The 14,347-nt window shown below is 34.2% G+C and overlaps 2 protein-coding genes across 3 annotated transcripts; both read left to right on the top strand.

Annotated features, from left to right (window-relative positions):
• The first annotated feature begins 1,793 nt into the window (after positions 1 to 1,793).
• LOC109172690 (26S proteasome non-ATPase regulatory subunit 4 homolog) lies at positions 1,794 to 6,778 on the top strand. Of its 2 annotated transcripts, none has more exons than XM_019321909.1 (11): positions 1,794 to 1,968; positions 2,060 to 2,173; positions 2,343 to 2,448; positions 3,456 to 3,570; positions 3,643 to 3,852; positions 3,938 to 4,247; positions 4,355 to 4,478; positions 5,186 to 5,289; positions 5,410 to 5,478; positions 6,160 to 6,235; positions 6,371 to 6,778. In XM_019321909.1, exons 1-10 carry the CDS (start codon positions 1,957 to 1,959, stop codon positions 6,211 to 6,213), a joined length of 1,218 nt encoding a protein of 405 aa, XP_019177454.1. In that variant the 5' UTR covers positions 1,794 to 1,956; the 3' UTR covers positions 6,214 to 6,235; positions 6,371 to 6,778. The 2 variants fall into 2 exon arrangements, with proteins under 2 accessions (XP_019177454.1, XP_019177455.1); XM_019321910.1 differs by having other exon boundaries at positions 1,957 to 1,968; positions 6,160 to 6,249; positions 6,373 to 6,778.
• A 1,888-nt stretch (positions 6,779 to 8,666) lies between these two features.
• On the top strand, positions 8,667 to 12,234 carry LOC109172429 (protein EARLY-RESPONSIVE TO DEHYDRATION 7, chloroplastic-like). Its single transcript, XM_019321579.1, has 4 exons — positions 8,667 to 9,795; positions 10,619 to 10,785; positions 11,591 to 11,675; positions 11,901 to 12,234. Exons 1-4 carry the CDS (start codon positions 8,837 to 8,839, stop codon positions 12,088 to 12,090), a joined length of 1,401 nt encoding a protein of 466 aa, XP_019177124.1. The 5' UTR covers positions 8,667 to 8,836; the 3' UTR covers positions 12,091 to 12,234.
• Positions 12,235 to 14,347: the final 2,113 nt, after the last annotated feature.

The following is a 14,347-nucleotide window of genomic DNA, read 5'->3' as shown; positions in this document are numbered from 1 at the left end:
CCAACTCGTCCCCCATACTTAGGTAGGGGTGGTTTTCGAAAATAACAACCCGCCTAGAAAAATGAACCAAACAACAAAAAAATGTAATTTCTTAACTTTTAGTCAAACACAAAAAGATAGTTTTCTGACATTCAACTAAACACTAGCAAATTAAAATGCTTTTTAGAAAATGAATTATTTTTCAAAAATTATTTTATAGATTTTCAAACGCCTTAAACTAGTTTTTTCTATGTGCAATGTACTAAAATAGATTACAATACTAATACTCAATGTCAAAATATTAGTTATATTGATTTTTTTAAATAATAGTATATAATTTTTTTAAAAAAAATTCATAATAATAGAAATCATATCATATTATACTAAAAGCATGATTGCTAATTTGAGTAATAATTAATTAATTATGATATAATTATTAAGTGTTAAAGTACGATTAGATATGGTAAATGATTAAACATAATTATGATAACACTGAATATTTACTAACAGGGCGTTTGGTTGGAGGGGGAGAATTATGTAGGAAAGGAATTGTAATTCCATGGGAGTTGAATTACTGGGAATAAAATGGGAATTTAAATTCCAGTGTTTGGTTGACAGGAATAGAATTACTGGGAATTTCAATTCCAATGTTTGGTATACATGGAAATTGAAAGGGAATAAGTAGTATAAAGTCAAAAATGTCCATTATTGTTGTTAGACATTAATTTTAAGTTAAAAAAGGAAGGGGTAATGTTGACTCATCACTATCTTTTTTTCACAGGAATTAAAATACCAGGGGGGGACATGAGATTTTAATTCCATGAAAATGGAGGAATTGCAATTCCATGGAATTGCAATTCCCTCCAACCAAACTACGGAATTTAATGGCCTTTGGAATTAGATGAGAATTAAGTGGGAAGGGAATTTAAAATCCCTCCAACCAAACGCCCTGTAAAGGAAATTTAACATTGTAAAATAAAATTTTCGATACAAATGATAGTACAATATTTCTAGATTAATACACAACTCAATAAGTATAAAAATATAAACATAAATCATGGGTAATAACATTGATTCATTCTTATATATTTTTTTAATTTTGATTTTAGATAATAATAATATAAATCATTTATATAAATTTGATATTTATGTTTAAATAAAGATACCAGGACTATGTGGTCTAATGGTACTCGGGTTGGACTTCCATATGAAAGGTTGTAAGTTCGAGCCTCAGTAGAGGTGTTATTGGTTCTTTGTGTTTCAGTAGGTTGAGAAGCATTCAAAAAAATGTTTAAATAAAGAAACTAATGAATATTTACTAACGAAATTTAAATGAAGTCAAATTTATTTATTATATTACTTCAATTTATAATGTTTACATATATTATTACAATTAAATAATATAAAAAAGATATGATGAATTCATGTGCATAATAATAATAATAATATAATAATAATAATAATAATAATAATAGAAAAAATTAACGAAAGTTATAATGATAGATGTATATTTGTCAAAAATATTATATAGTACCACTTTTATAACATAATGTATGAAAAATAGTAATGAAAAATGGACATAAATAAAGTATATTGACCTTCATTTATTCTTATTGATTTTTAGATTAGATTAGGTTAAATATTTATTATTTAAGATTTTTATTTAAATAATATTTTAGATAATAAATTTATTGAAGCATATAAAATTTGGTAAGCATTTTGAAGACAATTTTGATGGGAGAGAATAATTAGTTATATGCTTAACCCGGCCCGATTGTTGGAAGCTTGAACCGTTTAACAAATCTTACACAGTAGTATTTCTTCAGTTTTCCAGAAAGTGACCTCATCATAAAGGAAACGAAAACCGGAATTCCTTCTGGCGTGCAAAGGAGGAAACATATACGGAGTATACAAAACAGGCGCTCTGCGATTTAATCACGCCATCCTTAAACTCTATTTCGTGTTAATTCTGTAAACATGGTGCTCGAGGTACTGTTTCAGCTCGCGGTTGTACAGTTTAATAGAATTAGGGTTCATTTTTCTCATCGTATTTTCGTCTTTTTCTTTAATTTTTTATCAGGCAACGATGATCTGCATCGACAATTCGGAGTGGATGCGAAATGGAGATTACTCGCCCAGTAGATTTCAAGCTCAGGCTGACGCCGTTAATCTCATCTGTGGGGCAAAAACTCAGGTTTGTTTGTTTACTTAATTTTCTTAGTTCGCAATTGTAGCGTCGTTGCAATGGTTTCGTTTCAGATGAAAGTTGAATACTCACCTTCGTTTTGCCTGCCTCTGCAAATTTATTTATTATTTTCAAATTTCCTTTTTGTGGTAATTATGTACTCCCTATAATTGTATAGGCTAATCCGGAGAATACGGTTGGGGTATTGACGATGGCTGGCAAAGGGGTTCGTGTTTTAGTTACTCCTACCAGTGATCTCGGGAAGATCTTAGCTTGCATGCACGGTTAGCTTTACTTAAAAAACTTGTATACACACACGGACAAATTTAGATACTCCAATTTTAATTCAATTTTTCATAATATTAAGTTTAGTATTAGTATATAAAAATTATATATTTAGAAACTACATTAAAAGTACTATTAGACACAAAAAATCAAATTTAAAAATAATTAAAATTACTAAAGAAAATAAGCAATGAAGGAAAAGTTGGTTTGCCCAATGAATAGTAAACAAGACAGGCAAAATGGGACAGAGGGAGTACTTAGTTATTGGATAAGTCATGCATTCATGCCTATTAAAATTCAAAAGAACAAATATAGAAAGTTGTGCAGATGCTCCTCTATTCAAAGCAATTTGTGCTGTGAAATTACTGGTTTCTAGCCTTCTAGGTGTGTGTTTTCTGATGTATAATTCTGAAACTGAGAAATATAGGGGCTATGCTTGGCACACCTAGATGAAATGCTAGTAGCTAATAAGCTAACTTATTGAAATTAAAGTGTTTGGTAAAATTAGCTGTTGGATAAGCTAGATAAGTGTAACAAGACATAAAAGGATAAACTGAGATATTAGAATTTTGATTAATGAAAGTTAAATGGTGTCATTTTTGTAAATTAATAAGGATAAGAAAAAAAAAAAAAAGTTAAAAGCCAATAGCTTATTTTAAGTTCCCCATGTTTTACCAAACAGAGCCTATAGCTTATTTGTAGCTCAAAATAAGCTATAAGTTCTACCAAACAGAGCTGTTGTATGCACTTAATGGTTTGTGAGATGTAACGCCTTGTTACTGGCTGGTAACCAAAGGAGAGTAGGAAACTGTTACCTTTAGGATGATGAATCATTAAAATTTAGAAATTTCTATCACTTTCCATGTTTCTTTTGAGTTTTGAGTACTTATATATATCTGCAGTTTGTTGGTATGAAAAGTTTCTTTCCCTATATTCCTATGTGACATTCGCTTTTTCTCCAATCATTATTGCCTCTAGTTATTGTTTTTGATCTTACAATATTCAGGACTGGAAATAGGAGGTGAAATGAATTTGGCAGCTGGAATTCAGGTAGCTCAGTTGGCCCTCAAGCATCGCCAAAACAAAAAGCAACAACAAAGGATTATTGTTTTTGCTGGGAGGTGAATATTTCTGAACTGTTGTGTATAATTCCTATATTGGGTTCTCTTCATATCTATATTATGTCTTTTCAGTCCTGTCACATATGACAAGAAGGTATTGGAGATGATTGGGAAAAAGTTAAAAAAGAACAGTGTATCTCTGGATGTTGTAAACTTTGGTGAAGAAGATGAAGGGAAAACTGAGAAGCTTGAGGCACTGGTTGCCACTGTAAACAACAATGATAGCAGTCACATTGTTCATGTTCCTCCTGGTCCTAATGCTCTTTCAGACGTGTTAATAAGGTTGCTATCTGTTTAGTAAATTTTAATATTTGAATTCCAAATTAGAATTGAATGCTAAATCATACTTTTGTTCTTTACTTGGTAGTACTCCTATATTTACTGGTGACGGTGAGGGTGGAAGTGGATTTGCTGCAGCAGCTGCAGCGGCTGCAGCTGGTGGAGTATCTGGCTTTGAATTTGGTGTAGATCCTAACCTGGATCCTGAACTTGCCCTTGCACTTCGAGTTTCAATGGAAGAAGAAAGGGCAAGGCAGGAAGCAGCTGCAAAAAAGGCCTCAGAAGAAGCTGCAAAACAAGAAAAAGGAGAAAAGCAGAGTGCTTCCGAAGATGTGACCATGACTGAAAATGCTGCAGCTGGAACATCTGAATCTGAAAACAAGGCAGCTGATCCTATGGTGTGACCGTGTGAACCTCTGTATCATTCAAGAATATAAGAAATGACAATTTTCACTTCTCTGGGATGATTATTATTAACACCCAGGTTTTCTTGGATGTCTTCTAGGATGATGAAAATGCCTTATTACAACAAGCACTTGCAATGTCCATGGATGATTCTTCCACTAACATTGCCATAAGAGATGCTGACATGCCAGAAGCAGCTTCTGAAGATCAAGATTTGGCACTTGGTAAGTTATTGTCTTTGTTTGATTATTTATTTATTTATTATTATTATTATTTTTTTGGATCTATCCATATGCATGCATGGATGGAGGCTTGTGTGCCTTGCGCATTTTGGGATCTGAGTTTGTCATCCTAGGATTTTATCTGGGGAACTTATTGAAAGACATAGTCACATAACACTTCTATGAGTAACAGGGATTTTCTTCCTCTTCGCAGAGCCTTTTCATGTGTCTTCTTTAGAAACAATATTTGTTTATTATTATTATTTTTTTTCAAATTCAAATGGGTTGCTGCTGGTATTCTCTAAGATAATAACATAGATTTTTTTCAAGGTGCCTGTGTAGTTATCTGTCTTTTGTTAAATAATATTGAAGGGAAGGCTGAACAAACTCTTCTTCACCTAATTTTATTAAGGGCAAAGTTCAAATTTATTTACTCCACTTTGGTCTCATTCATATGTGGTTTTTGAGTGGCATGTAGTATTTCATAAGCCAGTAATACTTTAACTCAAGAATGAGTTGGAATTATGTAGTCTAAACTTTCTACTTGACAAACAACTTTCTCCAACTCATCTCTGCTAAGCTTCTTAAATTATTTAGAAAAGCTACAACCTTTTATAATATTTTGAATGGTGTCATTGAAATAAATACTTTATCATAGTTGTAGCTTGTAGCCTTGTATTTTTATGTTCTTATCCTGGTGATTCTTGCAGCCCTTCAATTGTCTGTGCAAGACAGTACAAAAGACCAGTCGAATCCAACTGATGTGAGCAAGTTGTTGGCTGACCAATCTTTTGTGTCATCTATTCTTGCTTCAGTAAGTATTTAGATATCAAAGCATTTCTGTTTCTTCTTTTAATATCAAACTTTATGTTCTTATCTTAATGGATATGCATGATGTGGTGCTGATGGCTCGCATGATTCCCTTTATGCACAGCTTCCAGGTGTTGACCCCAATGATCCATCAGTTAAAGATCTATTAGCTTCCATGCAGGGTCAGTCTGAGGTGAGTCCCTTCCCTTCATAATAACTAGTCAGATTAAAAGTGCACACAGGTCCTACCCTTTCGCCTTTCTTTGTCACCGTCCCTGCTACTTAATTATCTGTATGATCAGGAAATTCTAGTTATGAGCAAGTTCTAGTTTTAATTACTGACTTGTTATATTTGGTAGATTGCAGTAGCAGTACATTTCAGTGTGATAGATAATAGATCTACCTATTCCGTTTCTTGTGTACTTTGGGATGAAAATGATAAATATTACAATAAATTGAATTAGGGGAATCAGAAATGAAACTAACGATGATGTCATTATTGCATTGAAGCACACAAATCTTGCTCCCCATCCAAGGGCATACACTATCATACAGAGTGCCAATTTTAGGTGTTTGTTCATTAACTTCGGCTGCTTTTGCTGTTACCAATTCATGATGGTAACTTGTTAATCTAGTCCATTGGAATTGACTATTGACTGTAATGCATGTTGGACATTTAAGCCTACACAGTGAAGGAATATTATATTATTACCTGCAAAGTCGGTCAATTCTTTACAATATTACCCTTGCTTAGGAATTGGTTTTGCTTCTTTAGATGGCATCAATAAATTAATGTCACAACTGAATTTTCTTAAACTACTAGTTTTCCTACAAGTTAAAATGAACTTACAATTTTTTACTTTTGCCTAATTAGTCCCAGGAGAAGGAGGAGGAGGACAAGGATCGTAAAGAGGAGGAGAAAAAATGATGGGATTTTTATGTCTGTTGAGGTATTGTTTTCAAAATGCTGGGATGTTTGGGGCGGGGATGTTTTCCTTAACGAGTCTGAATTCAGGGCAAAAGAAAATTCATTTTTATGAATTCTCAATATCCATTGTATTCTTTGGCATTTGCTCATCCTTCAGGTTCACAAGTTGATAAACTGGGATCAAAGAGCACTGCATGTTGGTGGAAGTTATGTTCTTATCAAAAGGACTGTGGATAATGGATGTAGGCATGTAGCTGTCACTGTTATACCTCCTAGTCCTAGTGGGAGGTGAATTGAATGTTTGAATGTGTTCCAATTCAGTTTCAATACCTTATGTATGAAAAGTGATTTTTATCTAGTAGGTGTTGGGACAGTTCCAATTGCGTGCACTAACAGAAAATATGATTGCTATTTACATCGCCTTCATTCTAGTGAATTTCTCTGGTTTTGTACTGTTGGTTACTTAGGAATGGAAAGAGTAGATTTGGAAAATTCTACAATATTGAATGTAGAAATGGCACACATTGTACTTTATGCTTGGTGGAATTAGATCATTATTCGATTATAGTGATTTTACCACTTAAGTTTTGATTTTTAATTTCATCTATTATTGAATATCAAATTTGTTCTTATTTTAGTTGTTTTGAAGAATTTTACCCTAGGTGGAGGAGAGTATAGAGAAGAGTGGAAATTGGTTTGTCTGCCAAATACTTGCTTGACATAGTTCTTGACTTCTCCTTTCAAGTACTTACCCTTTCCAATGCTTTTGTTTTGTTTTGTTTTGTTTTTATTTTGTTAAATTCAAGAAATGATATTATTACTAGTTCTTGATCTTGTGTTCACTCCTCGAAGCGTGTGTGGACGGTGGGAAAAAAATTATTTTTGGAATCTTGAAAATAAAAAGCAAATAAAATGAAAAATCCTTGAGAACGCATCTATTCTTTAAATAATTGAGTAAAATGGAGAGATTAGAAAACCCACAACCCAGAGGTTATTGTTTATGCCGAGATAGAATCTTTAGACTGTGTTGGAGCACTTTGTTACATATATGCTTTAGGAGTAATACAGTCATACAGATACCACATTACTACCTGGCTGCATATATGAGGGAGTCCGGAAAAATAAATATGGGAAAATAAAGAATTTTAAAAATATTTTTTGATTAAAAATTTAGAAAGACATTTTTTTAATTAAATTAAGTCTTTTTTTTTTTCGTTGATCAAAATGAATATTTACAAGGGAAATGGAAGGAAAATGTTAGCTAGATCTTATGGTTGCCCATGAAAGTTATGCTTCCATTTACCATTTAAGACAATATTTCTTTGATTTCCTATCATACATTAATCACATGATATACATATAAAAATATTTCTTAAATAAAATATTAAACAAAAAGTAATGTATCTATAATTTAAGTAATTCATCTATTTTATCTCTAATTTACATTTATATGATTGCTTGCATTTTTCATAATGGAAGCACATCATGATAATATTCCTTTCTTGATTATATTTTTACAAGGGAAAATGGCACTTTTTCCCCCTGAGTTATATACCTATAGTATTTTTGCCCCCTAAATTATTGAAGTGGCTGTTTTTCCCCCTGAAATGTTAAATGGACATATTTACCCTTCAACTAAATATTTAATTTATTTTTTTTCTCCAACAAATTATGACCATAATTTGGTTCAAACCAAACAAACACTATAGCAACCAAACCGAAATATTCCAATTACAATTTAGAATCGAAATCCGATATTTAGAGTTTATTAAAACCGTGAACCAGAACGGACGGTTCATTTTCCGAACTGAAAAAATAAAATACATATATTGTTGAATTTATACTATTTTAAAATAAAAAATAAAATTTTAAAATAAAGACGGTTCAAAATCGCGAATCGGATCCAGAACCGCCGGTTCACGGTTCAAGATTCAATTTTTTTGATACATAATTTTAATAAATTGACATTTAAATATTGGATTCTAGATCTGAATTATAACCGAAAACTATTAATTCGATTGCTATAGTATCCGGTTCAATTCAAACCGAACCGTGGTCATCCCTACGTATACGCAATAATTTGTTGGAGAAGTAAAATAAATAAAATATTTACTTTAAGGGTATAAATGTCAATTGAATATATCGGGGGGAAAAAGCACCACTTTTAGAATAACTGAGGGGGCTAATGTGCTTACCTAAATAATTGAGGGGGAAAAAGTGTTATAATATAACTCAGGGGTAAAAAGTGCCATTTTCCCTTTTTACAACTATGATTCTAAAAAAAAAAGTATACATATTTGATCACATGTTCCTTATATGTAAACACTTTTTTTTTTTGAAAGGATATGTAAACACTTATTTTGTTATTAATATTTGAAAAGGGGTATATTAGGTATATAACATTTTCCTTAAATAAATTAGCTTTGCACCGTTACCGGTACTGCGCGGGAAACTCCCGACAGTTATTTAATTTCAACGCTGCCCCACCCGCGTCTCGCCACGTCAGCTCTATTCTTCCTTCGAAAACACGTCATCATATCCTTCTTTCCACTCTTCTTCTTCGTCAACTTATGTACTTAAGTATCTGAGCAGAAATTTTCAAAGCCCTAAAATTTTCTCTCCAATGGCTTCTCAGAATCGGACCCGGAGTCCAATGTACCCGAAAGTCGTCGACCCGGATTTTGAAAATCCGTTCCATTCCTCATCTTCGTCGGCGAACCGGTCCCCAATGTACCCCGTCGTTGACATGAAAGATGTGGAGAACCTATTTCCAGAAAATTACGAAACTGTCCAGGGATATTATCACCATTCCCCATCTGCCCCCCCGGAGGCTGTTGAAGAAACCCTCCTCATTGTTCCCGGCGCGATCCTCCACTTGATCGATAAGCAGTACTCCGTCGAGCTTGCCACCGGCGACTTGTCACTAGTCAGTCTCCGGCAAGGAGATAGCAACGTCGCAGTCTTCGCCAGGGTTGCAGACGAGATCCAGTGGCCGTTAACCAAGGACCTGGCCTCCGTAAAGCTCGACAATTCGCATTACTTCTTCTCATTTCGATTTCCGAATGTGGACGATGATTCAGATTCGAGTGATGAAGAGAAAAGCAAGGGGAAGAAGGAAGGCAAACACAAGGAAAAACAAAAGGATATGGGAAACGACGTGTTAAACTATGGACTAACAATTGCTTCAAAAGGTCAGGATAATTTGATCAAAGACCTGGATACAATTTTGGACAATTGCAGCAGCTTTTCGGTTCATAAGGTGGAGGAAACCGCGTCGGTAGTGATGGGAGGGCCGGTGGCGAAGGAGGTGTCCCCGGCCGACTTGAAGTCAGAGAAGAAGAAGGAGGTGTTGGAAGGGCGGTGCGCCGCTTATTGGACCACATTGGCGCCCAATGTGGAGGATTACAGTAGCTCAGCAGCGAGATTGATGGCTTCCGGGTCAGGGAAGCTGATAAAGGGGATTTTGTGGTGCGGGGATGTTACCGTTGACAGTCTGAAGTCGGGGGATGAGGTTCTGAGGAACAGGATGACCTCTGGTTCCAAGACTGAGGTTAGTCCTGAGACCATGAAAAGGATCCGGAGGTTTGGCTTATATGCTTTCCCAGACTTTTAATTTGGTGTGCCTGTTTTTCTATTTGCAATTCTATATAATATATATGCTTCTATACCATTTATGTGTAGTGCTCGAGCTGTCTTTCACTTGTGGTTCATTTTTTCCATCCGAGTTAGTCAAATTGTTAATGTTTAAGATCTAAGACGAATATTCGAAATGGGGGAGAGAGTGGGAAGAAAGGATGAAAAGTTTTGTTGTTATAAATGAAATAGGAGTTTGGATATTGTCTTTTCCTGACATTTCCAATTTTCCGTCTTCTGCTTTTCAAATTCGCCTATCTTTGTTAAGGTCTGAACATATTGATTTAGATGTCTATTTACTAGAGCACCCTAAATCTGTTTGCTGTGTGCTAACCTGTTACGATTCTATGTATGGAAACAACTCTGGTTGTTAGTATTATAATAGAGTAATAATGTCATTTGTAATTTAAGAATAAGAACATGTAATGATATGTTTATGTTATCATTATCATGGGTGTTAATAACTGGTTTCTGTAAATGAGTAAAAAGGCTTTGCCTATAAATCTTGGGAGTTGTATATGATGTTTTGTTAATTCAATTAGACCGATGATATGAGCAAGAACTAACTCAGAATTGGTGTTACAAGTGTTGCTTATCCAGAAAGGAAAAACAAAAACATGTCTTGCATCCTCGATCTTGCAGGAGATGATAAATCTTTTACTTTGGTTTATTTTTGCCACTGTATCTAGGACTGAATATATATTCTGGAGGCTTTAATAACTGGAGAAAGTTGTATTGAATTTATGTGGTGTTTGTTTGGTTGTTTTCACAGGGTTAAAAGGGTGACAAGTATGACTGAGAAAGTAGCAACTGGCGTCCTTTCAGGAGTTGTTAAGGTTTCGGGATTTTTTACCAGCTCTGTTGCAAACTCCTCAGTAGGAAAGAAGTTCCTTGGCCTCTTGCCCGGGGAAATGGTACTCGCCACACTGGATGGATTTAGTATGTCAAAGATCTCTCCTTTTATTTCAAATGCTGGTTCTATTCTTCTTCATAATCATGATTTTTTACCTCCTGCTTAGTATATAAAGTTTTAGTTGATTACATAAAGATCCATCAATTTCCTTCCTTTTACTATCCACTGTACTTATTCATCTACAATCATTACTTGGAATTCCCTGCAGTCTCTTCTTTGTTTTTGCCTTCACTTTTTGTGGAGTTAGGATAAGCCGATAAGGTGATCAGTAGATTCTTGATGCATAATATTTCATGATTCAATTAACTTTAACTTATGCATGTATCTGGGGTTTCCATAGCAGCTAGTGTTGACGGGTCACTTGTTTGTTTGTAAGGGAATGTTAAAGCATCCGTACACTTGATTTTTTTAGCAGTGAGTTTCTTGGAAATGAAAATATAGGTCTCTTTCCAGTTTCCAGCATGGAAGGAAAGACTAACCAAAGTTTCAAGTGTAACTGAACTGTTGATTCAGCCCGTTACACTGGGGACTTCATATGAACTATTATGGAAGAAAAATCTTTGTCGGTTGCATTATGAAAAATAAGTAGATGTAAATCACACCTTTATATTGCTTGCTCCCCCACCCAATCACAGGTCCATGATTGTGATTAGAATAGAATTTGATATTTATCTTGTTTCAGTTAGGACTATATGTTTATAGAGAAATACTTTGGACTTACATTCTGTCTGCTGGTTCATACATACATATTCAATTTGTCTTCAGTTATTCAAACCTGCGACTTTCGTAGTAATATGAGTTTAATTATAATGTGAAATTTGTTGTTAACAGGCAGAATTTGTGATGCTGTTGAGGTAGCTGGAAAGAATGTGATGTCTACATCATCCACTGTAACAACTGGACTAGTCTCTCACAAGTAAACTCTCAGCTCCATTTAGCATGCATAGAATCATTTTTTTGCAGATTATTATAGCAACTTGTTAGAATAACAACTATACCTACAAACACAAAAACACATACTAGCAAGCACATACCAGACTAGACAACTTTTCTGTTCAAATTTGTCGTGAAGAGTTGAAAGAGCTGAAATACATGTTATGATAGTTAAACATGAACTTAGAGGAGAATTTGGTTTTTATAGGTACGGAGACGAGGCAGCTAAGGCGACAAGTGAAGGACTTGAAGCTGCAGGGCATGCCATGGCGACTGCATGGACCGTTTTCAAACTCAGAAAAGCATTAAACCCTAAAAGTGCTCTGAAACCCACATCTCTAGCTAAAGCTGCTGCTGCTGCTGAGATTAAGGCTAAGAATAGTCCCAAGAAATCATAAGGTCCTCTTCTACTGCTATGACTTCTTAAATTATAGCTGTTCCCAAATCTCAACTTGTGAACCCTCTGTCAGATTTCTGAAAACATTATTGTATTGATGAGAAATCCTTGTTTGCAGATTAGTTTTAATCCTTTATGAAACTCATCTTTTTTATGGTCTTAGTGAGAGTTATTATCTTTAAGCCATCTTCAGAACTCTTCTGGATTAGGATTCACCTCCTTCCCATAGAAAAAGCACTCATAATATATAAACCAGTTGGATGGCCATTACCCTACCTTAACCTAGTCAAGAATCCAACATACATTACCAACCAGTAGGTGGCAATTTATAATACAGACTCTTTAGTTGGGTAAACATCACTTTCTCTGAAGACCAATTCCATCCTTTTGCTTGGCATTATACTCCCTAAGGTTGCCTTTTTGCTACTCATCCAAATTGTTAAGACTTTTTGTAACCATCACTTTCTAACTTGTGAGTTGATTGGTTGCTTGTATGGGGTTAGCGATCATTTTCCTGTCAAATATGAGATAACAGGAGAATGAATACATTGATGGATTTTATCTCCAAAGTTGAGAACTAAACTTGGTATTAAGCATGGTTGAAAAAATCGCTAGACGCTCCTCGTTAGGGCGCCTAGGCGGGGATTAATCGGCGCCTAGGTGCCCGTGTATTTTTTTTTTAATTTTTAATTTTTAATTTTGTTTAATTTTTTTTAAGACTCGATAATTATAAACTATTTAATACTTTAATAATTAATACTAAAATATTAAATATTAACCTAAAAAGCATCTAGATTCTAGAGTTTGAACAATTTAGGGTTATTTTGCTCAAAATGATGTCGTTTCAAGTGAAATAACCTATTTAAAAAAGAAGGGAACAATAGCTAATCGGCCTTTTTAAAGCTATTTCTAGTTTTTCTTTTCTTTCAGCTTTTGGTTTACTTGTTGATGATATTAAAGGATTGACATCCATGATTGGTGATGTCGAATTCAGCTTTGCTAGGCGATCTGCGAATCGTGCTGCCCGCACTGTTGCCAGGGAGGTTTTTTCTGTGTCAGGTTGCGGGGAGTGGTTTGATACATCGCCCCCCTTTCTTGTTGATTGTGTTGCGTTTGATTTAATGAATTAAGTTTTTGTCTTCACAAAAAAAAAAAAAAAAAAAAAAAAGCTAATCAGCCGAATAGGTTTTCGTTGCCTAGGCGGTCAACGCCTAGGCGGCCAACTACCTAGACCATCGATTATGGTGATACGCTAGGTGGCCCGCCAACGTAGGTGAAATTTTTGCAACATTGGTATTGAGTGAAAAGTTAATGTTTCTGATTATGTCTTCGGTACCCATCTATGCTTAGTTTATTAGTTCAGTAGACAGTATTTAAGAAAAAAATCAAGATTCGAATCTCGATAACGACAGTGTGGGACCTTGTCTACTGAGTCATTGAGTCCGTTACCGTGATAATTCCACCTTTTGGGAGAAGGAAATGAAATAAAATAAGAATTCAAAGATAAGGTATGTATGGTGTGGCATGCTTATTTAGTTATTTTATACAAAAAATTTATGCCCCTCCGAGAAAAAAAATGTAGTGGTGTGCACCGACCAACTCACTTACCTTTGTTTGGTTAATGTTTCCCTTTCTATTTATATAATGGCATTAGCTTAGCTTCCAGCTGGCAAGAGGCTAGTTTTTATTAAACTTCCCAAATATCAAATCAAACACCTCCATTCCCCATTAATGTTGAAAACTAAAGCTCCACTAGTTTTAGATGATAGATTGTGATTTAAAACTCCCAACACCTAGCAGCATCCAGAATCTTTTGTTAAATAACATATACTTTTCCTTTCTCAACCACCTCTTTCATTCTTCTCCTTTCCATACACAAATTTTTCTGTCAAAACAGATAGAAATTAGTAATTAACATGTAAATATACTTATAAAAAGGACATGCGTATATTTTATTTTTTAAAAAAAACTATTCATTAATTTTATAATAATTATTACTAATTATAAAATAATTTTTAATTATTAATTATATAATATTTTAAATAATAATTTATTAATAATATTTATAAATTTAGGAAAACTCTTCTTACCCTTCCTAATTTCCCCCCTCTTAAATTCCCTCTATAACATGGCTTCTAGTTATTAGGTGTCATGAATTGGCTACCCCACTAACAAGTTATTAGGCGTCATGAATTGACTACCCCACTAACTTTTAACGAATTTATTGATAACCAAACAAGCCCTACTTTTATCTCTAT

This window comes from Ipomoea nil, unplaced genomic scaffold (assembly GCF_001879475.1).
Source record: "Ipomoea nil cultivar Tokyo-kokei standard unplaced genomic scaffold, Asagao_1.1 scaffold0418, whole genome shotgun sequence".
In the NCBI taxonomy this organism is placed as follows: domain Eukaryota; kingdom Viridiplantae; phylum Streptophyta; class Magnoliopsida; order Solanales; family Convolvulaceae; genus Ipomoea; species Ipomoea nil.
This window is presented reverse-complemented; position numbering and strand designations above follow the sequence as displayed.